The sequence below is a fragment of the Lissotriton vulgaris genome, chromosome 5, assembly GCF_964263255.1.
Source record: "Lissotriton vulgaris chromosome 5, aLisVul1.2, whole genome shotgun sequence".
Lineage (NCBI taxonomy): Eukaryota > Metazoa > Chordata > Amphibia > Caudata > Salamandridae > Lissotriton > Lissotriton vulgaris.
In genome coordinates, this window is record NC_141693.1 from 61,842,622 (window position 1) to 61,869,369 (window position 26,748).

General features: G+C 60.6%; 1 protein-coding gene across 1 annotated transcript in view; it reads right to left on the reverse strand.

Annotated features, from left to right (window-relative positions):
• Window positions 1–26,748, reverse strand: part of LOC147710167 (E3 ubiquitin-protein ligase TRIM39-like) — a 204,054-nt gene that overhangs the window by 102,239 nt on the left and 75,067 nt on the right. The window contains exon 2 of the mRNA XM_086920858.1: window positions 1,538–1,633. Coding sequence (XP_086776984.1) covers window positions 1,538–1,633 — 96 coding nt within the window. The remainder of the gene's footprint in view (window positions 1–1,537; window positions 1,634–26,748) is intronic.

Sequence of the window (26,748 nt, forward strand, 5' to 3'; positions counted from 1 at the left end):
ACGGGCTGCTAGTGTGTATATAAAGATATGAAATTGTTGGTCTATGTAGAAAATGTATAAAACAGTAAAACTTGTGACAAAAAAGATATTTATTAATATGTATGTCTCTTTAGATTACATTTTTCCCTGTTTTGATACTATCAATGTAAATGAATACAAATACCAACTAAAATGAATAAATACAATTTTTGAATAAGATGATGATGTATCCATGATGTTTCACAAAATGTAGTTATAACCCATTAAGATTCATACTACAAGGTAAAGAAATAGAGGTCTAGAGGGAGGTATATTATTTATTGTGTTCGACGATGTATATACAATACCGTAGCATTATTACATTGCTAAAACCTTTGTTTAGGAAGGGCCTTAAACTATGCTTGCTCAGTTTGATGGATGGATAGATAACTTCAAATCCATACATACACACATCCACAGAGGTACACACTCATACAGACACACACATTGATTTGAAGACTCACACATAACATAACATGTGTATTTGTAAAGCGCACGTTCACCACTACGGGTATCTTGGCGCTGAATAACAGATGTTTGTTGTTACCCAACTCAATGGTACTCATTTTATCGACCTCAGTTGGATGAAAGGCTGAGTGGACCCGCCGGGATTTGAACCTGTGACCATGAGGTCGAACACAGGCCCCTGGAGTAGACGCATTAGTCCACTGAGCCACCAGACCCGGCCACACACAAACCTTGCACAAACTCACAGATGGATTTCTTCAGTCCATGCTTGCACAGAGTCATAGACACACATCCATACATATATACTCTCACACAGATGCATATACAATCTCACGGAAGTATGACTCCAGACTTATGCATACACGTCATAAACTCACAGATGCACACATGTATTTGCACACTCACAAATAACACCAAACCTTGTGATGTACAAGCCCACAGGCAGGCATTCACTTACGTAGGTACAAACTCACAGCCAATAAATCCAGACTAAAGCATACACAACCCTCAAACACACATGCATAAAGACATGTATTTGTGTACTCTGTGGCTCAAAATTTATATATGAATATGCAGATACACACAAGCAGTAGTCCATGCCCAAAAAACAGACAGATATAGAGACGCGCAGACATGCATGTACTCCCAAAGACTATCCATATATGAAAACATACTTAGACACGTACACCTAAGCGTGAACATGCACACACACACACATATGCACACACACATGCTGGTACATACTCACAGACAGATATTGCCACACCACTGCACACATACTCTAACACACACCATGCACATCTGAGGATGCAAGTTCTACCTTAAGGTCAGAAGAGTAATCCTTGATTTTATGTTTTTTAGGACGCGCCCTGGTCCGATTTCAGCCCCAATATCCAGGTGCAGTAACTCCAGTCAGTATATTTATATGGTGAGGAACATGACCAGTCTGTAGGGTGACTCATCCACCTCTGTGTGTCTTGAACTTTAAGAGGCCACACAAAGACATGGGCACAGACATATACAGAGACACAGCACTCACTGCAGCACTCACCCTCATGGTTTTATATTGTTCCTCCTCCTTGAGTTTAGACTCCAGAAAATATCCCTCCTGTTTCTTCAGGACAAGCAGCCACTCTTGAAGTTTCACCTGTAGGGATGAGAGAGCAATAAATAAGTGTAGATCTGTCGAGTGTGGTCTTAATTACAAAACAAGCATTGGAAATGCAATAGGGCTCGCATTAGGAAAGTTTGAGCTATTGGTCTTATAAATGAATTTTGTTTTATTTATGTGTTATTTTTTAAAATAGCGAAATTAATAGCTTTGTCATTTACAATGCCAATAGTTATAACTTTCGCAAATGTGACAACTATAGCATTTGTAATGCAACATGTTTTGTATTTACGTGACTTAGATGTATTGATATTACAAATAACAATGGTTTTTAATTTTTTTAAATAATTAATACTTAAATAATTTATTTAATTTGTAATGGCAATAGCTTAAACTTTTGTAAATAACTTTTGTGAAGATTATGTTCAGTGTTTTTTATTGTGACGAAAATCCAAGAACAGAAGTGAAATATTAATTTTTTGTGTGATTTGTAATAAACTGTGAAAGCTTGAAAACAGCTTGAAACATTGAAAGAACATATTTGAACCAGTGATGTTGTGGTAGCGCTGAGTGGTGTGTGCATCGGTGGAGCTTAGTGGGTGCATTGGTGGAGCTGTGTGGTGGGTGCATTGGTGGAGCTTAGTTGGAGCATTGGTGGAGCTGTGTGGTGGGTGCATCGGTGGAGCTGTGTGGTGGGTGCCTCGTCGGAGCTGTGTGGTGGGTGCATCAGCGGAGCTGTGTGGTGGGTGCATCTGTGGAGCTGTGTGGTGGGTGCATCTGTGGAGCTGTGTGGTGGGTGCATCTGTGGAGCTGTGTGGTGGGTGCATCGGTGGGCTGTGTGGTGGGTGCATCGGTGGAGCTGTATGGTGGGTGCCTTGGTGGAGCAGTGTGGTGGGTGCATCGGTGGAGCAGTGTGGTGGGTGCATCGGTGGAGCAGTGTGGTGGGTGCATCGGTGGAGCAGTGTGGTGGGTGCATCGGTGGAGCTGTGTCGGTGGAGCTGTGTGGTGGGTGCATCGGTGGAGCTGGGTGGTGGGTGGAGCTGTGTCGTGGGTGCATTGGTGGAGCTTAGTTGGAGCATTGGTGGAGCTGTGTGGTGGGTGCATCCGTGGAGCTGTGTGGTGGGTGCCTCGGCGGAGCTGTGTGGTGGGTGCATCGGTAAAGCTGCGTGGTGGGTGCATCGGTGGAGCTGTGTGGTGGGTGCTTCGGTGGAGCTGTGTGGTGGGTGCATCTGTGGAGCTGTGTGGTGGGTGCCTCTGTGGAGCTGTGTGGTGGGTGCCTCTGTGGAGCTGTGTGGTGGGTGCCTCTGTGGAGCTGTGTGGTGGGTGCCTCTGTGGAGCTGTGTGGTGGGTGCTTCGGTGGAGCTGTGTGGTGGGTGCATCTGTGGAGCTGTGTGGTGGGTGCCTCTGTGGAGCTGTGTGGTGGGTGCATCAGTAAAGCTGCGTGGTGGGTGCATCGGTGGAGCTGTGTGGTGGGTGCTTCGGTGGAGCTGTGTGGTGGGTGCTTCGGTGGAGCTGTGAGGTGGGTGCATATGTGGAGCTGTGTGGTGGGTGCCTCTGTGGAGCTGTGTGGTGGGTGCCTCTGTGGAGCTGTGTGGTGGGTGCCTCTGTGGAGCTGTGTGGTGGCTGTCTCTGTGGAGCTGTGTGGTGGGTGCCTCGGTGGAGCTGTGTGGTGGGTGCCTCGGTGGAGCTGTGTGGTGGTTGCATAGGTGGAGCTGTGTGGTGGGTGCACAGGTGGAGCTGTGTGGTGGGTGCACAGGTGGAGCTGTGTGGTGGGTGCACAGGTGGAGCTGTGTGGTGGGTGCACAGGTGGAGCTGTGTGGTGGGTGCATCTGTGGAGCTCTGTGGTGGAGGCATAGTCGGAGCTCTGTGGTGGGGCATCGGTGGAGCTCTGTGATGGGTGCATCGTTGGAGCTGTGTGGTGGGTGCATCGGTGGAGCTGTGTGGTGGGTGCATCGGTGGAGCTGTGTGGTGGGTGCATCGGTGGAGCTGTGTGGTGGGTGCATCGGTGGAGCTGTGTTGTGGGTGTATAGGTGGAGCTGTGTGGTGGGTGCCTCGGTGAAGCTCTGTGGTGGGTGCATCGTCGAAGCTGTGTGGTGGGTGCATCCGTGGAGCTGTGTGGGTGGAGCAGTGTGATGGGTGCATCGGTGGAGCTGGGTGGTGGGTGCATCGTTGGAGCTGGGTGGTGGGTGCATCGGTGGAGCTGGGTAGGTGGAGCTGTGTGGTGGGTGCATCGGTGTAGCTGGGTGGTGAGTGCATCAGTGGAGCTGGGTGGTGGGTGCATCGGTGGAGCTGTGTGGTGGGTGCATCGGTGGAGCTTAGTGGGTGCATTGGTGGAGCTGTGTGGTGGGTGCATCGGTGGAGCTTAGTTGGTGTATCGGTGGAGCTGTGTGGTGGGTGCATCGGTAGAGCTGTGTGGTGGGTGTATCGGTTGAGCTGTGTGGTGGGTGCCTCGGCGGAGCTGTGTGGTGGGTGCCTCGGCGGAGCTGTGTGGTGGGTGCATCCGTGGAGCTGTGTGGTGGGTGCCTGGGCGGAGCTGTGTGATGGATGCCTCGGCGGAGCGGTGTGGTGGGTGCATCGGTAAAGCTGCGTGGTGGGTGCATCGGTGGAGCTGTGTGGTGGGTGCTTCGGTGGAGCTGTGTTTTGGGTGCATCTGTGGAGCTGTGTGGTGGGTGCCTCTGTGGAGCTGTGTAGTGGGTGCCTCTGTGGAGCTGTGTGGTGGGTGCCTCCGTGGAGCTGTGTGGTGGGTTCATAGGTGAAGCTGTGTGGTGAGTGCACAGGTGGAGCTGTGTGGTGGGTGCCTCGGTGGAGCTGTGTGGTGGGTGCCTCTGTGGAGCTGTGTGGTGGGTGCCTCGGTGGAGCTGTGTGGTGGGTGCCTCGGTGGAGCTGTGTGGTGGGTGCATCGGTGGAGCTGCGTGTTGGGTGCATCGGAGGAGCTGCGTGGTGGGTGCCTTGGTGGAGCTGCGTGGTGGGTGTATCGGTGGAGATGTGTGGTGGGTGCATCAGTGGAGCTGTGTGGTGGGTGCATCGGTGGAGCTGTGTCGGTGGAGCTGTGTGGTGGGTGCATCGGTGGAGCTCTGTGGTGGGTGCATTGGTGGAGCTGTGTGTTGGGTGCATCGGTGGAGCTGTGTGGTGGGTGCCTCAGTGGAGCTGTGTGGTGGGTGCATCTGTGGAGCTGTGTGGTGGGTGCCTCGGTGGAGCTGTGTGGTGGGTGCCTCGGTGGAGCTGTGTGGTGGGTGCATCGGTGGAGCTGCGTGTTGGGTGCATCGGAGGAGCTGCGTGGTGGGTGCCTTGGTGGAGCTGCGTGGTGGGTGTATCGGTGGAGATGTGTGGTGGGTGCATCGGTGGAGCTGTGTGGTGGGTGCATCGGTGGAGCTGTGTGGTGGGTGCATCGGTGGAGCTGTGTCGGTGGAGATGTGTGGTGGGTGCATCAGTGGAGCTGTGTGGTGGGTGCATCGGTGGAGCTGTGTCGGTGAAGTTGTGTGGTGGGTGCATCGGTGGAGCTGGGTGGTGGGTGCATCGGTGGAGCTGGGTGTTGGGTGCATCGGTGGAGCTGTGTAGGTGGAGCTGTGTGGTGGGTGCATCGGTGGAGCTGGGTGGTGGGTGCATCAGTGGAGCTGTGTGGTGGGTGCATCGGTGGAGCTGTGTGGTGGGTGCATCGGTGGAGCTTAGTGGGTGCATTGGTGGAGCTTTGTGGTGGGTGCATCGGTGGAGCTTAGTTGGTGCATCGGTGGAGCTGTGTGGTGGGTGCATCGGTAGAGCTGTGTGGTGGGTGCATAGGTTGAGCTGTGTGGTGGGTGCATAGGTTGAGCTGTGTTGTGGGTGCCTCGGCGGAGCTGTGTGGTGGGTGCCTCGGCAGAGCTGTGTGGTGGGTGCTTCGGTGGAGCTGTGTGGTGGGTGCCTCGGCGGAGCTGTGTGGTGGGTGCCTCGGCGGAGCTGTGTGGTGGGTGCATCAGTAAAGCTGCGTGGTGGGTGCATCGGTGGAGCTGTGTGGTGTGTGCTTCGGTGGAGCTGTGTGGTGGGTGCATCTGTGGAGCTGTGTGGTGGGTGCATCTGTGGAGCTGTGTGGTGGGTGCCTCTGTGGAGCTGTGTGGTGGGTGCCTCTGTGGAGCTGTGTGGTTGGTGCCTCTGTGGAGCTGTGTGGTGGGTGCCTCTGTGGAGCTGTGTGGTGGCTGTCTCTGTGGAGCTGTGTGGTGGGTGCCTCGGTGGAGCTGTGTGGTGGGTGCCTCGGTGGAGCTGTGTGGTGGTTGCATAGGTGGAGCTGTGTGGTGGGTGCACAGGTGGAGCTGTGTGGTGGGTGTCTCGGTGGAGCTGTGTGGTGGGTGCATCTGTGGAGCTCTGGGGTGGAGGCATAGGTGGAGCTCTGTGGTGGGGCATCGGTGGAGCTCTGTGATGGGTGCATCGGTGGAGCTGTGTGGTGGGTGCATCGGTGGAGCTGTGTGGTGGGTGCATCGGTGGAGCTGTGTGGTGGGTGCATCGGTGGAGCTGTGTGGTGGGTGCATCGGTGGAGCTGTGTTGTGGGTGTATAGGTGGAGCTGTGTGGTGGGTGCCTCGGTGAAGCTCTGTGGTGGGTGCATCGTCGAAGCTGTGTGGTGGGTGCATCAGTGGAGCTTAGTGGGTCCAATGGTGGAGCTGTGTGGTGGGTGCATTGGTGAAGCTTAGTTGGAGCATCAGTGGAGCTTTGTGGTGGGTGCATCGGTGAAGCTGTGTGGTGGGTGCATCAGTGGAGCTGTGTGGTGGGTGCATCCGTGGAGCTGTGTGGGTGGAGCAGTGTGGTGGGTGCATCGTTGGAGCTGGGTGGTGGGTGCATCGGTGGAGCTGGGTAGGTGGAGCTGTGTGGTGGGTGCATCGGTGTAGCTGGGTGGTGAGTGCATCAGTGGAGCTGGGTGGTGGGTGCATCGGTGGAGCTGTGTGGTGGGTGCATCGGTGGAGCTTAGTGGGTGCATTGGTGGAGCTGTGTGGTGGGTGCATCGGTAGAGCTGTGTGGTGGGTGTATCGGTTGAGCTGTGTGGTGGGTGCCTCGGCGGAGCTGTGTGGTGGGTGCCTCGGCGGGGCTGTGTGGTGGGTGCATCCGTGGAGCTGTGTGGTGGGTGCCTGGGCGGAGCTGTGTGATGGATGCCTCGGCGGAGCTGTGTGGTGGGTGCATCGGTAAAGCTGCGTGGTGGGTGCATCGGTGGAGCTGTGTGGTGGGTGCTTCGGTGGAGCTTTGTTTTGGGTGCATCTGTGGAGCTGTGTGGTGGGTGCCTCTGTGGAGCTGTGTGGTGGGTGCCTCTGTGGAGCTGTGTGGTGGGTGCCTCCGTGGAGCTGTGTGGTGGGTTCATAGGTGGAGCTGTGTGGTGGGTGCACAGGTGGAGCTGTGTGGTGGGTGCCTCGGTGGAGCTGTGTGGTGGGTGCCTCGGTGGAGCTGTGTGGTGGGTGCCTCGGTGGAGCTGTGTGGTGGGTGCCTCGGTGGAGCTGTGTGGTGGGTGCATCGGTGGAGCTGTGTGGTGGGTGCATCGGTGGAGCTGTGTGGTGGGTGCATCGGTGGAGCTGTGTGGTGGGTGCACTGGTGGAGCTGTGTCGGTGGAGCTGTGTGGTGGCTGCATCGGTGGAGCTCTGTGGGTGCATCGGTGGAGCTCTGTGGTGGGTGCTTCGGTGGAGCTGGGTGGTGGGTGCATTGGTGGAACTGTGTGGTGGGTGCATCAGTGGAGCTGTGTGGTGGGTGCATCGGTGGAGCTGTGTCGGTGCAGCTGTGTGGTGGGTGCATCGGTGGAGCTGGGTGGTGGGTGCATCGGTGGAGCTGGGTGGTGGGTGCATCGGTGGAGCTGTGTAGGTGGAGCTGGGTGGTGGGTGCATCGGTGGAGCTCTGTGGTGGGGGCATAGGTGGAGCTCTGTGGTGGGGGCATCGGTGGAGCTCTGTGGTGGGTGCATCGGTGGAGCTGTGTGGTGGGTGCATCGGTGGAGCTCTGTGGTAGGTGCATCGGTGGAGCTCTGTGGTGGGTGCATCGGTGGAGCTCTGTGGGTGCATCGGTGGAGCTCTGTGGTGGGTGCATCGGTGGAGCTCTGTGGTGGGTGCATCGGTGGAGCTGGGTGGTGGGTGCATCGGTGGAGCTCTGTGGTGGGGGCATAGGTGGAGCTCTGTGTTGGGGGTATCGGTGGAGCTCTGTGGTGGGTGCATCGGTGGAGCTGTGTGGTGGGTGCATCGGTGGAGCTCTGTGGTGGGTGCATCGGTGGAGCTCTGTGGTGGGTGCATCGGTGGAGCTCTGTGGGTGCATCGGTGGAGCTCTGTGGTGGGTGCATCGGTGGAGCTCTGTGGTGGGTGCATCAGTGGAGCTGTGTGGTGGGTGCATCAGTGGAGCTGTGTCGGTGGAGCTATGTGGTGGTTGCATCAGTGGAGCTGGGTGGTTGGTGCATCGGTGGAGCTGTGTGGTGGGTGCATCGTGGAGCTCTGTGGGTGCATCTGTGGAGCTCTGTGGTGGGGGCATAGGTGGAGCTCTGTGGTGGGTGCATTGGTGAAGCTCTGTGGTGGGTGCATTGGTGGAGCTCTGTGGGTGCATCGGTGGAGCTCTGTGGTGGGTGCATCGGTGGAGCTCTGTGGTGGGTGCATCAGTGGAGCTGTGTGGTGGGTGCATCAGTGGAACTGTGTCGGTGGAGCTGTGTGGTGGTTGCATCAGTGGAGCTGGGTGGTGGGTGCATCAGTGGAGCGGTGTCGGTGGAGCTGTGTGGTGGGTGCATCAGTGGAGCTGTGTGGTGGGTGTCTCGGTGGAGCTGTGTGGTGGGTGCATCTGTGGAGCTCTGTGGTGGAGGCATAGGTGGAGCTCTGTGGTGGGGCATCGGTGGAGCTCTGTGATGGGTGCATCATTGGAGCTGTGTGGTGGGTGCATCGGTGGAGCTGTGTGGTGGGTGCATCGGTGGAGCTGTGTGGTGGGTGCATCGGTGGAGCTGTGTGGTGGGTGCATCGGTGGAGCTGTGTTGTGGATGTATAGGTGGAGCTGTGTGGTGGGTGCCTCGGTGAAGCTCTGTGGTGGGTGCATCGTCGAAGCTGTGTGGTGGGTGCATCAGTGGAGCTTAGTGGGTCCAATGGTGTAGCTGTGTGGTGGGTGCATTGGTGAAGCTTAGTTGGAGCATCAGTGGAGCTTTGTGGTGGGTGCATCGGTGAAGCTGTGTGGTGGGTGCATCAGTGGAGCTGTGTGGTGGGTGCATCTGTGAAGCTGTGTGGGTGGAGCAGTGTGGTGGGTGCATCGGTGGAGCTGGGTGGTGGGTGCATCGTTGGAGCTGGGTGGTTGGTGCATCGGTGGAGCTGGGTAGGTGGAGCTGTGTGGTGGGTGCATCGGTGTAGCTGGGTGGTGAGTGCATCAGTGGAGCTGGGTGGTGGGTGCATCGGTGGAGCTGTGTGGTGGGTGCATCGGTGGAGCTTAGTGGGTGCATTGGTGGAGCTGTGTGGTGGGTGCATCGGTGGAGCTTAGTTGGTGTATCGGTGGAGCTGTGTGGTGGGTGCATCGGTAGAGCTGTGTGGTGGGTGTATCGGTTGAGCTGTGTGGTGGGTGCCTCGGCGGAGCTGTGTGGTGGGTGCCTCGGCGGAGCTGTGTGGTGGGTGCATCCGTGGAGCTGTGTGGTGGGTGCCTGGGCGGAGCTGTGTGATGGATGCCTCGGCGGAGCGGTGTGGTGGGTGCATCGGTAAAGCTGCGTGGTGGGTGCATCGGGGAGCTGTGTGGTGGGTGCTTCGGTGGAGCTGTGTTTTGGGTGCATCTGTGGAGCTGTGTGGTGGGTGCCTCTGTGGAGCTGTGTGGTGGGTGCCTCTGTGGAGCTGTGTGGTGGGTGCCTCTGTGGAGCTGTGTGGTGGGTGCCTCCGTGGAGATGTGTGGTGGGTTCATAGGTGGAGCTGTGTGGTGAGTGCAGAGGTGGAGCTGTGTGGTGGGTGCCTCGGTGGAGCTGTGTGGTGGGTGCCTCGGTGGAGCTGTGTGGTGGGTGCCTCGGTGGAGCTGTGTGGTGGGTGCCTCGGTGGAGCTGTGTGGTGGGTGCATCGGTGGAGCTGTGTGGTGGGTGCATCGGTGGAGCTGTGTGGTGGGTGTATCGGTGGAGCTGTGTGGTGGGTGCACTGGTGGAGCTGTGTCGGTGGAGCTGTGTGGTGGCTGCATCGGTGGAGCTCTGTGGGTGCATCGGTGGAGCTCTGTGGTGGGTGCTTCAGTGGAGCTGGGTGGTGGGTGCTTCAGTGGAGCTGGGTGGTGGGTGCATTGGTGGAACTGTGTGGTGGGTGCATCAGTGGAGCTGTGTGGTGGGTGCATCGGTGGAGCTGGGTGGTGGGTGCATCGGTGGAGCTGTGTGGTGGGTGCATCGGTGGAGCTGGGTGGTGGGTGCATCGGTGGAGCTGGGTGGTGGGTGCATCAGTGGAGCTCTGTGGTGGGTGCATCAGTGGAGCTGTGTGGTGGGTGCATCAGTGGAACTGTGTCGGTGGAGCTGTGTGGTGGTTGCATCAGTGGAGCTGGGTGGTGGGTGCATCGGTGGAGCTGTGTCGGTGGAGCTGTGTGGTGGGTGCATCAGTGGAGCTGGGTGGTGTGTGCCTCAGTGGAGCTGGGTGGTGGGTGCATCTGTGGAGCTGTGTGGTGGGTGCATCGGTGGAGCTGTGTGGTGGGTGCATCGGTGGAGCTGTGTGGTGGGGGCATCGGTGGAGCTGTGTGGTGGGTGCATCGGTGGAGCTGTGTAGTGGGTGCATCGGTGGAGCTGTGTGGTGGGTGCCTCGGTGGAGCTGTGTGGTGGGTGCCTCGGTGGAGCTGTGTGGTGGGAGCATCTGTGGAGCTGTGTGGTCGGTGCATCTGTGGAGCTGTGTGGTGGGTGCATCTGTGGAGCTGTGTGGTGGGTGCATCTGTGGAGCTGTGTGGTGGGTGCCTCGGTGGAGCTGTGTGGTGGGTGCCTCGGTGGAGCTGTGTGGTGGGTGCATCGGTGGAGCTGGGTGTTGGGTGCATCGGAGGAGCTGCGTGGTGGGTGCCTTGGTGGAGCTGCGTGGTGGGTGTATCGGTGCAGATGTGTGGTGGGTGCATCAGTGGAGCTGTGTGGTGGGTGCATCGGTGGAGCTGTGTCGGTGGAGCTGTGTGGTGGGTGCATCGGTGGAGCTCTGTGGTGGGTGCATTGGTGGAGCTGTGTGTTGGGTGCATCGGTGGAGCTGTGTGGTGGGTGCATCGGTGGAGCTGTGTGGTGGGTGCCTCAGTGGAGCTGTGTGGTGGGTGCATCTGTGGAGCTGTGTGGTGGGTGCCTCGGTGGAGCTGTGTGGTGGGTGCATCGGTGGAGCTGTGTGGTGGGTGCATCGGTGGAGCTGCGTGTTGGGTGCATCGGAGGAGCTGCGTGGTGGGTGCCTTGGTGGAGCTGCGTGGTGGGTGTATCGGTGGAGATGTGTGGTGGGTGCATCGGTGGAGCTGTGTGGTGGGTGCATCGGTGGAGCTGTGTCGGTGGAGCTGTGTGGTGGGTGCATCAGTGGAGCTGTGTGGTGGGTGCATCGGTGGAGCTGTGTCGGTGGAGTTGTGTGGTGGGTGCATCGGTGGAGCTGGGTGGTGGGTGCATCGGTGGAGCTGGGTGGTGGGTGCTTCGGTGGAGCTGTGTGGTGGGTGCATCTGTGGAGCTGTGTGGTGGGTGCCTCTGTGGAGCTGTGTGGTGGGTGCCTCTGTGGAGCTGTGTGGTTGGTGCCTCTGTGGAGCTGTGTGGTGGGTGCCTCTGTGGAGCTGTGTGGTGGGTGCACTGGTGGAGCTGTGTCGGTGGAGCTGTGTGGTGGCTGCATCGGTGGAGCTCTGTGGGTGCATCGGTGGAGCTCTGTGGTGGGAGCCTCGGTGGAGCTGTGTGGTGGGTGCATAGGTGGAGCTGTGTGGTGGGTGCATAGGTGGAGCTGTGTGGTGGGTGCCTCGGTGGAGCTGTGTGGTGGGTACCTCGGTGGAGCTGTGTGGTGGGTGCCTCGGAGGAGCTGTGTGGTGGGTGCCTCGGTGGAGCTGTGTGGTGGGTGCATCGGTGGAGCTGTGTGGTGGGTGCATCGGTGGAGCTGTGTGGTGGGTGCATCGGTGGAGCTGTGTGGTGGGTGCATCGGTGGAGCTGTGTGGTGGGTGCACTGGTGGAGCTGTGTCGGTGGAGCTGTGTGGTGGCTGCATCGGTGGAGCTCTGTGGGTGCATCGGTGGAGCTCTGTGGTGGGTGCATTGGTGGAGCTGGGTGGTGGGTGCATTGGTGGAGCTGTGTGGTGGGTGCACCAGTGGAGCTGTGTGGTGGGTGCATCGGTGAGCTGGGTGGTGGGTGCATCGGTGGAGCTGGGTGGTGGGTGCATCGGTGGAGCTGTGTAGGTGGAGCTGGGTGGTGGGGTCATCGGTGGAGCTCTGTGGTGGAGGCATAGGTGGAGCTCTGTGGTGGGGGCATCGGTGGAGCTCTGTGGTGGGTGCATCGGTGGAGCTGTGTGGTGGGTGCATCGGTGGAGCTCTGTGGTGGGTGCATCGGTGGAGCTCTGTGGTGGGTGCATCGGTGGAGCTCTGTGGTGGGTGCATCGGTGGAGCTCTGTGGTGGGTGCATCTGTGGAGCTGTGTGGTGGGTGCATCGGTGGGCTGTGTGGAGGGTGCATCGGTGGAGCTGTATGGTGGGTGCCTTGGTGGAGCTGTGTGGTGGGTGCATCTGTGGAGCTGTGTGGTGGGTGCATCGGTGGAGCAGTGTGGTGGGTGCATCGGTGGAGCTGTGTCGGTGGAGCTATGTGGTGGGTGCATCGGTGGAGCTGGGTGGTGGGTGGAGCTGTGTCGGTGGAGCTTTGTGGTGGCTGCATCGGTGGAGCTGTGTGTTGGGTGCATTGGTGGAGCTGTGTGGTGGGTGCATCGGTGGAGCTGTGTGGTGGGTGCCTCGGTGGAGCTCTGTGGTGGGTGCATCGGTGAAGCTGTGTGGTGGGTGCATCGGTGGAGCTTAGTGGGTGCATTGGTGGAGCTGTGCGGTGGGTGCATTGGTGGAGCTTAGTTGGAGCATCGGTGGAGCTGTGTGGTGGGTGCATCGGTGGAGTTGTGTGGTGGGTGCATCAGTGGAGCTGTGTGGTGGGTGCATCGGTGGAGCTGTGTCGGTGGAGTTGTGTGGTGGGAGCATCGGTGGAGTTGTGTGGTGGGTGCATCAGTGGAGCTGTGTGGTGGGTGCATCGGTGGAGCTGTGTCGGTGGAGTTGTGTGGTGGGTGCATCGGTGGAGCTGGGTGGTGGGTGCATCGGTGGAGCTGGGTGGTGGGTGCATCGGTGGAGCTGTGTAGGTGGGTGCATCGGTGGAGCTTAGTGGGTGCATTGGTGGAGCTGTGTGGTGGGTGCATCGGTGGAGCTTAGTGGGTGCATTGGTGGAGCTGTGTGGTGGGTGCATCGGTGGAGCTTAGTTGGTGCATCGGTGGAGCTGTGTGGTGGGTGCATCGGTAGAGCTGTGTGGTGGGTGCATAGGTTGAGCTGTGTGGTGGGTGCATAGGTTGAGCTGTGTTGTGGGTGCCTCGGCAGAGTTGTGTGGTGGGTGCCTCGGCAGAGCTGTGTGGTGGGTGCTTCGGTGGAGCTGTGTGGTGGGTGCCTCGGCGGAGCTGTGTGGTGGGTGCCTCGGCGGAGCTGTGTGGTGGGTGCATCAGTAAAGCTGCATGGTGGGTGCATCGGTGGAGCTGTGTGGTGGGTGCTTCGGTGGAGCTGTGTGGTGGGTGCTTCGGTGGAGCTGTGAGGTGGGTGCATCTGTGGAGCTGTGTGGTGGGTGCCTCTGTGGAGCTGTGTGGTGGGTGCCTCTGTGGAGCTGTGTGGTGGGTGCCTCTGTGGAGCTGTGTGGTGGCTGTCTCTGTGGAGCTGTGTGGTGGGTGCCTCGGTGGAGCTGTGTGGTGGGTGCCTCGGTGGAGCTGTGTGGTGGTTGCATAGGTGGAGCTGTGTGGTGGGTGCACAGGTGGAGCTGTGTGGTGGGTGCACAGGTGGAGCTGTGTGGTGGGTGCACAGGTGGAGCTGTGTGGTGGGTGCATCTGTGGAGCTCTGTGGTGGAGGCATAGTCGGAGCTCTGTGGTGGGGCATCGGTGGAGCTCTGTGATGGGTGCATCGTTGGAGCTGTGTGGTGGGTGCATCGGTGGAGCTGTGTGGTGGGTGCATCGGTGGAGCTGTGTGGTGGGTGCATCGGTGGAGCTGTGTGGTGGGTGCATCGGTGGAGCTGTGTTGTGGGTGTATAGGTGGAGCTGTGTGGTGGGTGCCTCGGTGAAGCTCTGTGGTGGGTGCATCGTCGAAGCTGTGTGGTGGGTGCATCCGTGGAGCTGTGTGGGTGGAGCAGTGTGATGGGTGCATCGGTGGAGCTGGGTGGTGGGTGCATCGTTGGAGCTGGGTGGTGGGTGCATCGGTGGAGCTGGGTAGGTGGAGCTGTGTGGTGGGTGCATCGGTGTAGCTGGGTGGTGAGTGCATCAGTGGAGCTGGGTGGTGGGTGCATCGGTGGAGCTGTGTGGTGGGTGCATCGGTGGAGCTTAGTGGGTGCATTGGTGGAGCTGTGTGGTGGGTGCATCGGTGGAGCTTAGTTGGTGTATCGGTGGAGCTGTGTGGTGGGTGCATCGGTAGAGCTGTGTGGTGGGTGTATCGGTTGAGCTGTGTGGTGGGTGCCTCGGCGGAGCTGTGTGGTGGGTGCCTCGGCGGAGCTGTGTGGTGGGTGCATCCGTGGAGCTGTGTGGTGGGTGCCTGGGCGGAGCTGTGTGATGGATGCCTCGGCGGAGCGGTGTGGTGGGTGCATCGGTAAAGCTGCGTGGTGGGTGCATCGGTGGAGCTGTGTGGTGGGTGCTTCGGTGGAGCTGTGTTTTGGGTGCATCTGTGGAGCTGTGTGGTGGGTGCCTCTGTGGAGCTGTGTAGTGGGTGCCTCTGTGGAGCTGTGTGGTGGGTGCCTCCGTGGAGCTGTGTGGTGGGTTCATAGGTGAAGCTGTGTGGTGAGTGCACAGGTGGAGCTGTGTGGTGGGTGCCTCGGTGGAGCTGTGTGGTGGGTGCCTCTGTGGAGCTGTGTGGTGGGTGCCTCGGTGGAGCTGTGTGGTGGGTGCCTCGGTGGAGCTGCGTGGTGGGTGTATCGGTGGAGATGTGTGGTGGGTGCATCAGTGGAGCTGTGTGGTGGGTGCATCGGTGGAGCTGTGTCGGTGGAGCTGTGTGGTGGGTGCATCGGTGGAGCTCTGTGGTGGGTGCATTGGTGGAGCTGTGTGTTGGGTGCATCGGTGGAGCTGTGTGGTGGGTGCCTCAGTGGAGCTGTGTGGTGGGTGCATCTGTGGAGCTGTGTGGTGGGTGCCTCGGTGGAGCTGTGTGGTGGGTGCCTCGGTGGAGCTGTGTGGTGGGTGCATCGGTGGAGCTGCGTGTTGGGTGCATCGGAGGAGCTGCGTGGTGGGTGCCTTGGTGGAGCTGCGTGGTGGGTGTATCGGTGGAGATGTGTGGTGGGTGCATCGGTGGAGCTGTGTGGTGGGTGCATCGGTGGAGCTGTGTCGGTGGAGATGTGTGGTGGGTGCATCAGTGGAGCTGTGTGGTGGGTGCATCGGTGGAGCTGTGTCGGTGAAGTTGTGTGGTGGGTGCATCGGTGGAGCTGGGTGGTGGGTGCATCGGTGGAGCTGGGTGTTGGGTGCATCGGTGGAGCTGTGTAGGTGGAGCTGTGTGGTGGGTGCATCGGTGGAGCTGGGTGGTGGGTGCATCAGTGGAGCTGTGTGGTGGGTGCCTCTGTGGAGCTGTGTGGTGGGTGCCTCTGTGGAGCTGTGTGGTGGGTGCCTCTGTGGAGCTGTGTGGTGGGTGCCTCTGTGGAGCTGTGTGGTGGCTGTCTCTGTGGAGCTGTGTGGTGGGTGCCTCGGTGGAGCTGTGTGGTGGGTGCCTCGGTGGAGCTGTGTGGTGGTTGCATAGGTGGAGCTGTGTGGTGGGTGCACAGGTGGAGCTGTGTGGTGGGTGCACAGGTGGAGCTGTGTGGTGGGTGCACAGGTGGAGCTGTGTGGTGGGTGCATCTGTGGAGCTCTGTGGTGGAGGCATAGTCGGAGCTCTGTGGTGGGGCATCGGTGGAGCTCTGTGATGGGTGCATCGTTGGAGCTGTGTGGTGGGTGCATCGGTGGAGCTGTGTGGTGGGTGCATCGGTGGAGCTGTGTGGTGGGTGCATCGGTGGAGCTGTGTGGTGGGTGCATCGGTGGAGCTGTGTTGTGGGTGTATAGGTGGAGCTGTGTGGTGGGTGCCTCGGTGAAGCTCTGTGGTGGGTGCATCGTCGAAGCTGTGTGGTGGGTGCATCCGTGGAGCTGTGTGGGTGGAGCAGTGTGATGGGTGCATCGGTGGAGCTGGGTGGTGGGTGCATCGTTGGAGCTGGGTGGTGGGTGCATCGGTGGAGCTGGGTAGGTGGAGCTGTGTGGTGGGTGCATCGGTGTAGCTGGGTGGTGAGTGCATCAGTGGAGCTGGGTGGTGGGTGCATCGGTGGAGCTGTGTGGTGGGTGCATCGGTGGAGCTTAGTGGGTGCATTGGTGGAGCTGTGTGGTGGGTGCATCGGTGGAGCTTAGTTGGTGTATCGGTGGAGCTGTGTGGTGGGTGCATCGGTAGAGCTGTGTGGTGGGTGTATCGGTTGAGCTGTGTGGTGGGTGCCTCGGCGGAGCTGTGTGGTGGGTGCCTCGGCGGAGCTGTGTGGTGGGTGCATCCGTGGAGCTGTGTGGTGGGTGCCTGGGCGGAGCTGTGTGATGGATGCCTCGGCGGAGCGGTGTGGTGGGTGCATCGGTAAAGCTGCGTGGTGGGTGCATCCGTGGAGCTGTGTGGTGGGTGCTTCGGTGGAGCTGTGTTTTGGGTGCATCTGTGGAGCTGTGTGGTGGGTGCCTCTGTGGAGCTGTGTAGTGGGTGCCTCTGTGGAGCTGTGTGGTGGGTGCCTCCGTGGAGCTGTGTGGTGGGTTCATAGGTGAAGCTGTGTGGTGAGTGCACAGGTGGAGCTGTGTGGTGGGTGCCTCGGTGGAGCTGTGTGGTGGGTGCCTCTGTGGAGCTGTGTGGTGGGTGCCTCGGTGGAGCTGTGTGGTGGGTGCCTCGGTGGAGCTGTGTGGTGGGTGCATCGGTGGAGCTGCGTGTTGGGTGCATCGGAGGAGCTGCGTGGTGGGTGCCTTGGTGGAGCTGCGTGGTGGGTGTATCGGTGGAGATGTGTGGTGGGTGCATCAGTGGAGCTGTGTGGTGGGTGCATCAGTGGAGCTGTGTGGTGGGTGCATCGGTGGAGCTGTGTCGGTGGAGCTGTGTGGTGGGTGCATCGGTGGAGCTCTGTGGTGGGTGCATTGGTGGAGCTGTGTGTTGGGTGCATCGGTGGAGCTGTGTGGTGGGTGCCTCAGTGGAGCTGTGTGGTGGGTGCATCTGTGGAGCTGTGTGGTGGGTGCCTCGGTGGAGCTGTGTGGTGGGTGCCTCGGTGGAGCTGTGTGGTGGGTGCATCGGTGGAGCTGCGTGTTGGGTGCATCGGAGGAGCTGCGTGGTGGGTGCCTTGGTGGAGCTGCGTGGTGGGTGTATCGGTGGAGATGTGTGGTGGGTGCATCGGTGGAGCTGTGTGGTGGGTGCATCGGTGGAGCTGTGTGGTGGGTGCATCGGTGGAGCTGTGTCGGTGGAGATGTGTGGTGGGTGCATCAGTGGAGCTGTGTGGTGGGTGCATCGGTGGAGCTGTGTCGGTGAAGTTGTGTGGTGGGTGCATCGGTGGAGCTGGGTGGTGGGTGCATCGGTGGAGCTGGGTGTTGGGTGCATCGGTGGAGCTGTGCAGGTGGAGCTCTGTGGTGGGTGCATCGGTGGAGCTGGGTGGTGGGTGCATCAGTGGAGCTGTGTGGTGGGTGCATCGGTGGAGCTGTGTGGTGGGTGCATCGGTGGAGCTTAGTGGGTGCATTGGTGGAGCTTTGTGGTGGGTGCATCGGTGGAGCTTAGTTGGTGCATCGGTGGAGCTGTGTGGTGGGTGCATCGGTAGAGCTGTGTGGTGGGTGCATAGGTTGAGCTGTGTGGTGGGTGCATAGGTTGAGCTGTGTTGTGGGTGCCTCGGCGGAGCTGTGTGGTGGGTGCCTCGGCAGAGCTGTGTGGTGGGTGCTTCGGTGGAGCTGTGTGGTGGGTGCCTCGGCGGAGCTGTGTGGTGGGTGCCTCGGCGGAGCTGTGTGGTGGGTGCATCAGTAAAGCTGCGTGGTGGGTGCATCGGTGGAGCTGTGTGGTGGGTGCTTCGGTGGAGCTGTGTGGTGGGTGCATCTGTGGAGCTGTGTGGTGGGTGCATCTGTGGAGCTGTGTGGTGGGTGCCTCTGTGGAGCTGTGTGGTGGGTGCCTCTGTGGAGCTGTGTGGTTGGTGCCTCTGTGGAGCTGTGTGGTGGGTGCCTCTGTGGAGCTGTGTGGTGGCTGTCTCTGAGGAGCTGTGTGGTGGGTGCCTCGGTGGAGCTGTGTGGTGGGTGCCTCGGTGGAGCTGTGTGGTGGTTGCATAGGTGGAGCTGTGTGGTGGGTGCACAGGTGGAGCTGTGTGGTGGGTGTCTCGGTGGAGCTGTGTGGTGGGTGCATCTGTGGAGCTCTGGGGTGGAGGCATAGGTGGAGCTCTGTGGTGGGGCATCGGTGGAGCTCTGTGATGGGTGCATCGGTGGAGCTGTGTGGTGGGTGCATCGGTGGAGCTGTGTGGTGGGTGCATCGGTGGAGCTGTGTGGTGGGTGCATTGGTGGAGCTGTGTGGTGGGTGCATCGGTGGAGCTGTGTTGTGGGTGTATAGGTGGAGCTGTGTGGTGGGTGCCTCGGTGAAGCTCTGTGGTGGGTGCATCGTCGAAGCTGTGTGGTGGGTGCATCAGTGGAGCTTAGTGGGTCCAATGGTGGAGCTGTGTGGTGGGTGCATTGGTGAAGCTTAGTTGGAGCATCAGTGGAGCTTTGTGGTGGGTGCATCGGTGAAGCTGTGTGGTGGGTGCATCAGTGGAGCTGTGTGGTGGGTGCATCCGTGGAGCTGTGTGGGTGGAGCAGTGTGGTGGGTGCATCGTTGGAGCTGGGTGGTGGGTGCATCGGTGGAGCTGGGTAGCTGGAGCTGTGTGGTGGGTGCATCGGTGTAGCTGGGTGGTGAGTGCATCAGTGGAGCTGGGTGGTGGGTGCATCGGTGGAGCTGTGTGGTGGGTGCATCGGTGGAGCTTAGTGGGTGCATTGGTGGAGCTGTGTGGTGGGTGCATCGGTAGAGCTGTGTGGTGGGTGTATCGGTTGAGCTGTGTGGTGGGTGCCTCGGCGGAGCTGTGTGGTGGGTGCCTCGGCGGAGCTGTGTGGTGGGTGCATCCGTGGAGCTGTGTGGTGGGTGCCTGGGCGGAGCTGTGTGATGGATGCCTCGGCGGAGCTGTGTGGTGGGTGCATCGGTAAAGCTGCGTGGTGGGTGCATCGGTGGAGCTGTGTGGTGGGTGCTTCGGTGGAGCTGTGTTTTGGGTGCATCTGTGGAGCTGTGTGGTGGGTGCCTCTGTGGAGCTGTGTGGTGGGTGCCTCTGTGGAGCTGTGTGGTGGGTGCCTCCGTGGAGCTGTGTGGTGGGTTCATAGGTGGAGCTGTGTGGTGGGTGCACAGGTGGATCTGTGTGGTGGGTGCCTCGGTGGAGCTGTGTGGTGGGTGCCTCGGTGGAGCTGTGTGGTGGGTGCCTCGGTGGAGCTGTGTGGTGGGTGCATCGGTGGAGCTGTGTGGTGGGTGCATCGGTGGAGCTGTGTGGTGGGTGCGTCGGTGGAGCTGTGTGGTGGGTGCACTGGTGGAGCTGTGTCGGTGGAGCTGTGTGGTGGCTGCATCGGTGGAGCTCTGTGGGTGCATCTGTGGAGCTGTGTGGTGGGTGCATCGGTGGAGCTGTGTGGTGGGTGCATCGGTGGAGCTGTGTGGTGGGTGCATCGGTGGAGCTGTGTCGGTGGAGATGTGTGGTGGGTGCATCAGTGGAGCTGTGTGGTGGGTGCATTGGTGGAGCTGTGTCGGTGAAGTTGTGTGGTGGGTGCATCGGTGGAGCTGGGTGGTGGGTGCATCGGTGGAGCTGGGTGTTGGGTGCATCGGTGGAGCTGTGTAGGTGGAGCTGTGTGGTGGGTGCATCGGTGGAGCTGGGTGGTGGGTGCATCAGTGGAGCTGTGTGGTGGGTGCATCGGTGGAGCTGTGTGGTGGGTGCATCGGTGGAGCTTAGTGGGTGCATTGGTGGAGCTTTGTGGTGGGTGCATCGGTGGAGCTTAGTTGGTGCATCGGTGGAGCTGTGTGGTGGGTGCATCGGTAGAGCTGTGTGGTGGGTGCATAGGTTGAGCTGTGTGGTGGGTGCATAGGTTGAGCTGTGTTGTGGGTGCCTCGGCGGAGCTGTGTGGTGGGTGCCTCGGCAGAGCTGTGTGGTGGGTGCTTCGGTGGAGCTGTGTGGTGGGTGCCTCGGCGGAGCTGTGTGGTGGGTGCCTCGGCGGAGCTGTGTGGTGGGTGCATCAGTAAAGCTGCGTGGTGGGTGCATCGGTGGAGCTGTGTGGTGGGTGCTTCGGTGGAGCTGTGTGGTGGGTTCATAGGTGGAGCTGTGTGGTGGGTGCCTCTGTGGAGCTGTGTGGTGGGTGCCTCCGTGGAGCTGTGTGGTGGGTTCATAGGTGGAGCTGTGTGGTGGGTGCACAGGTGGAGCTGTGTGGTGGGTGCCTCGGTGGAGCTGTGTGGTGGGTGCCTCGGTGGAGCTGTGTGGTGGGTGCCTCGGTGGAGCTGTGTGGTGGGTGCCTCGGTGGAGCTGTGTGGTGGGTGCCTCGGTGGAGCTGTGTGGTGGGTGCATCGGTGGAGCTGTGTGGTGGGTGCATCGGTGGAGCTGTGTGGTGGGTGCATCGGTGGAGCTGTGTGGTGGGTGCACTGGTGGAGCTGTATCGGTGGAGCTGTGTGGTGGCTGCATCGGTGGAGCTCTGTGGGTGCATCGGTGGAGCTCTGTGGTGGGTGCTTCGGTGGAGCTGGGTGGTGGGTGCATTGGTGGAACTGTGTGGTGGGTGCATCAGTGGAGCTGTGTGGTGGGTGCATCGGTGGAGCTGTGTCGGTGCAGCTGTGTGGTGGGTGCATCGGTGGAGCTGGGTGGTGGGTGCATCGGTGGAGCTGGGTGGTGGGTGCATCGGTGGAGCTGTGTAGGTGGAGCTGGGTGGTGGGTGCATCGGTGGAGCTCTGTGGTGGGGGCATAGGTGGAGCTCTGTGTTGGGGGCATCGGTGGAGCTCTGTGGTGGGTGCATCGGTGGAGCTGTGTGGTGGGTGCATCGGTGGAGCTCTGTGGTGGGTGCATCGGTGGAGCTCTGTGGTGGGTGCATCGGTGGAGCTCTGTGGGTGCATCGGTGGAGCTCTGTGGTGGGTGCATCGGTGGAGCTCTGTGGTGGGTGCATCGGTGGAGCTGGGTGGTGGGTGCATCGGTGGAGCTCTGTGGTGGGGGCATAGGTGGAGCTCTGTGTTGGGGGTATCGGTGGAGCTCTGTGGTGGGTGCATCGGTGGAGCTGTGTGGTGGGTGCATCGGTGGAGCTCTGTGGTGGGTGCATCGGTGGAGCTCTGTGGTGGGTGCATCGGTGGAGCTCTGTGGGTGCATCGGTGGAGCTCTGTGGTGGGTGCATCGGTGGAGCTCTGTGGTGGGTGCATCAGTGGAGCTGTGTGGTGGGTGCATCAGTGGAGCTGTGTCGGTGGAGCTATGTGGTGGTTGCATCAGTGGAGCTGGGTGGTTGGTGCATCGGTGGAGCTGTGTGGTGGGTGCATCGTGGAGCTCTGTGGGTGCATCTGTGGAGCTCTGTGGTGGGGGCATAGGTGGAGCTCTGTGGTGGGTGCATTGGTGGAGCTCTGTGGTGGGTGCATTGGTGAAGCTCTGTGGGTGCATCGGTGGAGCTCTGTGGTGGGTGCATCAGTGGAGCTCTGTGGTGGGTGCATCAGTGGAGCTGTGTGGTGGGTGCATCAGTGGAACTGTGTCGGTGGAGCTGTGTGGTGGTTGCATCAGTGGAACTGGGTGGTGGGTGCATCAGTGGAGCGGTGTCGGTGGAGCTGTGTGGTGGGTGCATCAGTGGAGCTGTGTGGTGGGCGTCTCGGTGGAGCTGTGTGGTGGGTGCATCTGTGGAGCTCTGTGGTGGAGGCATAGGTGGAACTCTGTGGTGGGGCATCGGTGGAGCTCTGTGATGGGTGCATCGTTGGAGCTGTGTGGTGGGTGCATCGGTGGAGCTGTGTGGTGGGTGCATCGGTGGAGCTGTGTGGTGGGTGCATCGGTGGAGCTGTGTGGTGGGTGCATCGGTGGAGCTGTGTTGTGGATGTATAGGTGGAGCTGTGTGGTGGGTGCCTCGGTGAAGCTCTGTGGTGGGTGCATCGTCGAAGCTGTGTGGTGGGTGCATCAGTGGAGCTTAGTGGGTCCAATGGTGGAGCTGTGTGGTGGGTGCATTGGTGAAGCTTAGTTGGAGCATCAGTGGAGCTTTGTGGTGGGTGCATCGGTGAAGCTGTGTGGTGGGTGCATCAGTGGAGCTGTGTGGTGGGTGCATCTGTGAAGCTGTGTGGGTGGAGCAGTGTGGTGGGTGCATCGGTGGAGCTGGGTGGTGGGTGCATCGTTGGAGCTGGGTGGTGGGTGCATCGGTGGAGCTGGGTAGGTGGAGCTGTGTGGTGGGTGCATCGGTGTAGCTGGGTGGTGAGTGCATCAGTGGAGCTGGGTGGTGGGTGCATCGGTGGAGCTGTGTGGTGGGTGCATCGGTGGAGCTTAGTGGGTGCATTGGTGGAGCTGTGTGGTGGGTGCATCGGTGGAGCTTAGTTGGTGTATCGGTGGAGCTGTGTGGTGGGTGCATCGGTAGAGCTGTGTGGTGGGTGTATCGGTTGAGCTGTGTGGTGGGTGCCTCGGCGGAGCTGTGTGGTGGGTGCCTCGGCGGAGCTGTGTGGTGGGTGCATCCGTGGAGCTGTGTGGTGGGTGCCTGGGCGGAGCTGTGTGATGGATGCCTCGGCGGAGCGGTGTGGTGGGTGCATCGGTAAAGCTGCGTGGTGGGTGCATCGGTAAAGCTGCGTGGTGGGTGCATCGGGGAGCTGTGTGGTGGGTGCTTCGGTGGAGCTGTGTTTTGGGTGCATCTGTGGAGCTGTGTGGTGGGTGCCTCTGTGGAGCTGTGTGGTGGGTGCCTCTGTGGAGCTGTGTGGTGGGTGCCTCCGTGGAGATGTGTGGTGGGTTCATAGGTGGAGCTGTGTGGTGAGTGCAGAGGTGGAGCTGTGTGGTGGGTGCCTCGGTGGAGCTGTGTGGTGGGTGCCTCGGTGGAGCTGTGTGGTGGGTGCCTCGGTGGAGCTGTGTGGTGGGTGCCTCGGTGGAGCTGTGTGGTGGGTGCCTCGGTGGAGCTGTGTGGTGGGTGCATCGGTGGAGCTGTGTGGTGGGTGCATCGGTGGAGCTGTGTGGTGGGTGCATCGGTGGAGCTGTGTGGTGGGTGCACTGGTGGAGCTGTGTCGGTGGAGCTGTGTGGTGGCTGCATCGGTGGAGCTCTGTGGGTGCATCGGTGGAGCTCTGTGGTGGGTGCTTCAGTGGAGCTGGGTGGTGGGTGCATTGGTGGAACTGTGTGGTGGGTGCATCAGTGGAGCTGTGTGGTGGGTGCATCGGTGGAGCTGGGTGGTGGGTGCATCGGTGGAGCTGGGTGGTGGGTGCATCGGTGGAGCTGGGTGGTGGGTGCATCGGTGGAGCTGGGTGGTGGGTGCATCGGTGGAGCTGTGTAGGTGGAGCTGGGTGGTGAGTGCATCGGTGGAGCTCTGTGGTGGGGGCATAGGTGGAGCTCTGTGTTGGGGGCATCGGTGGAGCTGTGTGGTGGGTGCATCGGTGGAGCTCTGTGGTGGGTGCATCGGTGGAGCTCTGTGGTGGGTGCATCGGTGGAGCTCTGTGGGTGCATCGGTGGAGCTCTGTGGTGGGTGCATCGGTGGAGCTGGGTGGTGGGTGCATCGGTGGAGCTCTGTGGTGGGGGCATAGGTGGAGCTCTGTGTTGGGGGCATCGGTGGAGCTCTGTGTTGGGGGCATCGGTGGAGCTCTGTGGTGGGTGCATCGGTGGAGCTGTGTGGTGGGTGCATCAGTGGAGCTCTGTGGTGGGTGCATCGGTGGAGCTCTGTGGTGGGTGCATCGGTGGAGCTCTGTGGGTGCATCGGTGGAGCTCTGTGGTGGGTGCATCGGTGGAGCTCTGTGGTGGGTGCATCAGTGGAGCTGTGTGGTGGGTGCATCAGTGGAGCTGTGTCGGTGGAGCTATGTGGTGGTTGCATCAGTGGAGCTGGGTGGTTGGTGCATCGGTGGAGCTGTGTGGTGGGTGCATCGTGGAGCTCTGTGGGTGCATCTGTGGAGCTCTGTGGTGGGGGCAAAGGTGGAGCTCTGTGGTGGGTGCATTGGTGGAGCTCTGTGGGTGCATCGGTGGAGCTCTGTGGTAGGTGCATCAGTGGAGCTCTGTGGTGGGTGCATCAGTGGAGCTGTGTGGTGGGTGCATCAGTGGAACTGTGTCGGTGGAGCTGTGTGGTGGTTGCATCAGTGGAGCTGGGTGGTGGGTGCATCGGTGGAGCTGTGTCGGTGGAGCTGTGTGGTGGGTGCATCAGTGGAGCTGGGTGGTGTGTGCCTCAGTGGAGCTGGGTGGTGGGTGCATCTGTGGAGCTGTGTGGTGGGTGCATCGGTGGAGCTGTGTGGTGGGTGCATCGGTGGAGCTGTGTGGTGGGGGCATCGGTGGAGCTGTGTGGTGGGTGCATCGGTGGAGCTGTGTAGTGGGTGCATCGGTGGAGCTGTGTGGTGGGTGCCTCGGTGGAGCTGTGTGGTGGGTGCCTCGGTGGAGCTGTGTGGTGGGAGCATCTGTGGAGCTGTGTGGTCGGTGCATCTGTGGAGCTGTGTGGTGGGTGCATCTGTGGAGCTGTGTGGTGGGTGCATCTGTGGAGCTGTGTGGTGGGTGCCTCGGTGGAGCTGTGTGGTGGGTGCCTCGGTGGAGCTGTGTGGTGGGTGCATCGGTGGAGCTGGGTGTTGGGTGCATCGGAGGAGCTGCGTGGTGGGTGCCTTGGTGGAGCTGCGTGGTGGGTGTATCGGTGCAGATGTGTGGTGGGTGCATCAGTGGAGCTGTGTGGTGGGTGCATCGGTGGAGCTGTGTCGGTGGAGCTGTGTGGTGGGTGCATCGGTGGAGCTCTGTGGTGGGTGCATTGGTGGAGCTGTGTGTTGGGTGCATCGGTGGAGCTGTGTGGTGGGTGCATCGGTGGAGCTGTGTGGTGGGTGCCTCAGTGGAGCTGTGTGGTGGGTGCATCTGTGGAGCTGTGTGGTGGGTGCCTCGGTGGAGCTGTGTGGTGGGTGCATCGGTGGAGCTGTGTGGTGGGTGCATCGGTGGAGCTGCGTGTTGGGTGCATCGGAGGAGCTGCGTGGTGGGTGCCTTGGTGGAGCTGCGTGGTGGGTGTATCGGTGGAGATGTGTGGTGGGTGCCTTGGTGGAGCTGCGTGGTGGGTGTATCGGTGGAGATGTGTGGTGGGTGCATCGGTGGAGCTGTGTGGTGGGTGCATCGGTGGAGCTGTGTCGGTGGAGCTGTGTGGTGGGTGCATCAGTGGAGCTGTGTGGTGGGTGCATCGGTGGAGCTGTGTCGGTGGAGTTGTGTGGTGGGTGCATCGGTGGAGCTGGGTGGTGGGTGCATCGGTGGAGCTGGGTGGTGGGTGCATCGGTGGAGCTGTGTAGGTGGAGCTGTGTGGTGGGTGCATCGGTGGAGCTGGGTGGTGGGTGCATCAGTGGAGCTGTGTGGTGGGTGCATCGGTGGAGCTGAGTGGTGGGTGCATCGGTGGAGCTTAGTGGGTGCATTGGTGGAGCTTTGTGGTGGGTGCATCGGTGGAGCTTAGTTGGTGCATCGGTGGAGCTGTGTGGTGGGTGCATCGGTAGAGCTGTGTGGTGGGTGCATAGGTTGAGCTGTGTGGTGGGTGCATAGGTTGAGCTGTGTTGTGGGTGCCTCGGTGGAGCTGTGTGGTGGGTGCCTCAGCGGAGCTGTGTGGTGGGTGCCTCGGCGGAGCTGTGTGGTGGGTGCATCAGTAAAGCTGCGTGGTGGGTGCATCAGTAAAGCTGCGTGGTGGGTGCATCTGTGGAGCTGTGTGGTGGGTGCTTCGGTGGAGCTGTGTGGTGGGTGCATCTGTGGAGCTGTGTGGTGGGTGCCTCGGTGGAGCTGTGTGGTGGGTGCCTCTGTGGAGCTGTGTGGTGGGTGCCTCTGTGGAGCTGTGTGGTGGGTGCCTCGGTGGAGCTGTGTGGTGGGTGCCTCGGTGGAGCTGTGTGGTGGTTGCATAGGTGGAGCTGTGTGGTGGGTGCACAGGTGGAGCTGTGTGGTGGGTGTCTCGGTGGAGCTGTGTGGTGGGTGCATCTGTGGAGCTCTGGGGTGGAGGCATAGGTGGAGCTCTGTGGTGGGGCATCGGTGGAGCTCTGTGATGGGTGCATCGGTGGAGCTGTGTGGTGGGTGCATCGGTGGAGCTGTGTGGTGGGTGCATCGGTGGAGCTGTGTGGTGGGTGCATCGGTGGAGCTGTGTGGGGGGTGCATCGGTGGAGCTGTGTTGTGGGTGTATAGGTGGAGCTGTGTGGTGGGTGCCTCGGTGAAGCTCTGTGGTGGGTGCATCGTCGAAGCTGTGTGGTGGGTGCATCAGTGGAGCTTAGTGGGTCCAATGGTGGAGCTGTGTGGTGGGTGCATTGGTGAAGCTTAGTTGGAGCATCAGTGGAGCTTTGTGGTGGGTGCATCGGTGAAGCTGTGTGGTGGGTGCATCAGTGGAGCTGTGTGGTGGGTGCATCCGTGGAGCTGTGTGGGTGGAGCAGTGTGGTGGGTGCATCGTTGGAGCTGGGTGGTGGGTGCATCGGTGGAGCTGGGTAGGTGGAGCTGTGTGGTGGGTGCATCGGTGTAGCTGGGTGGTGAGTGCATCAGTGGAGCTGGGTGGTGGGTGCATCGGTGGAGCTGTGTGGTGGGTGCATCGGTGGAGCTTAGTGGGTGCATTGGTGGAGCTGTGTGGTGGGTGCATCGGTAGAGCTGTGTGGTGGGTGTATCGGTTGAGCTGTGTGGTGGGTGCCTCGGCGGAGCTGTGTGGTGGGTGCCTCGGCGGAGCTGTGTGGTGGGTGCATCCGTGGAGCTGTGTGGTGGGGGCCTGTGCGGAGCTGTGTGATGGATGCCTCGGCGGAGCTGTGTGGTGGGTGCATCGGTAAAGCTGCATGGTGGGTGCATCGGTGGAGCTGTGTGGTGGGTGCTTCGGTGGAGCTGTGTTTTGGGTGCATCTGTGGAGCTGTGTGGTGGGTGCCTCTGTGGAGCTGTGTGGTGGGTGCCTCTGTGGAGCT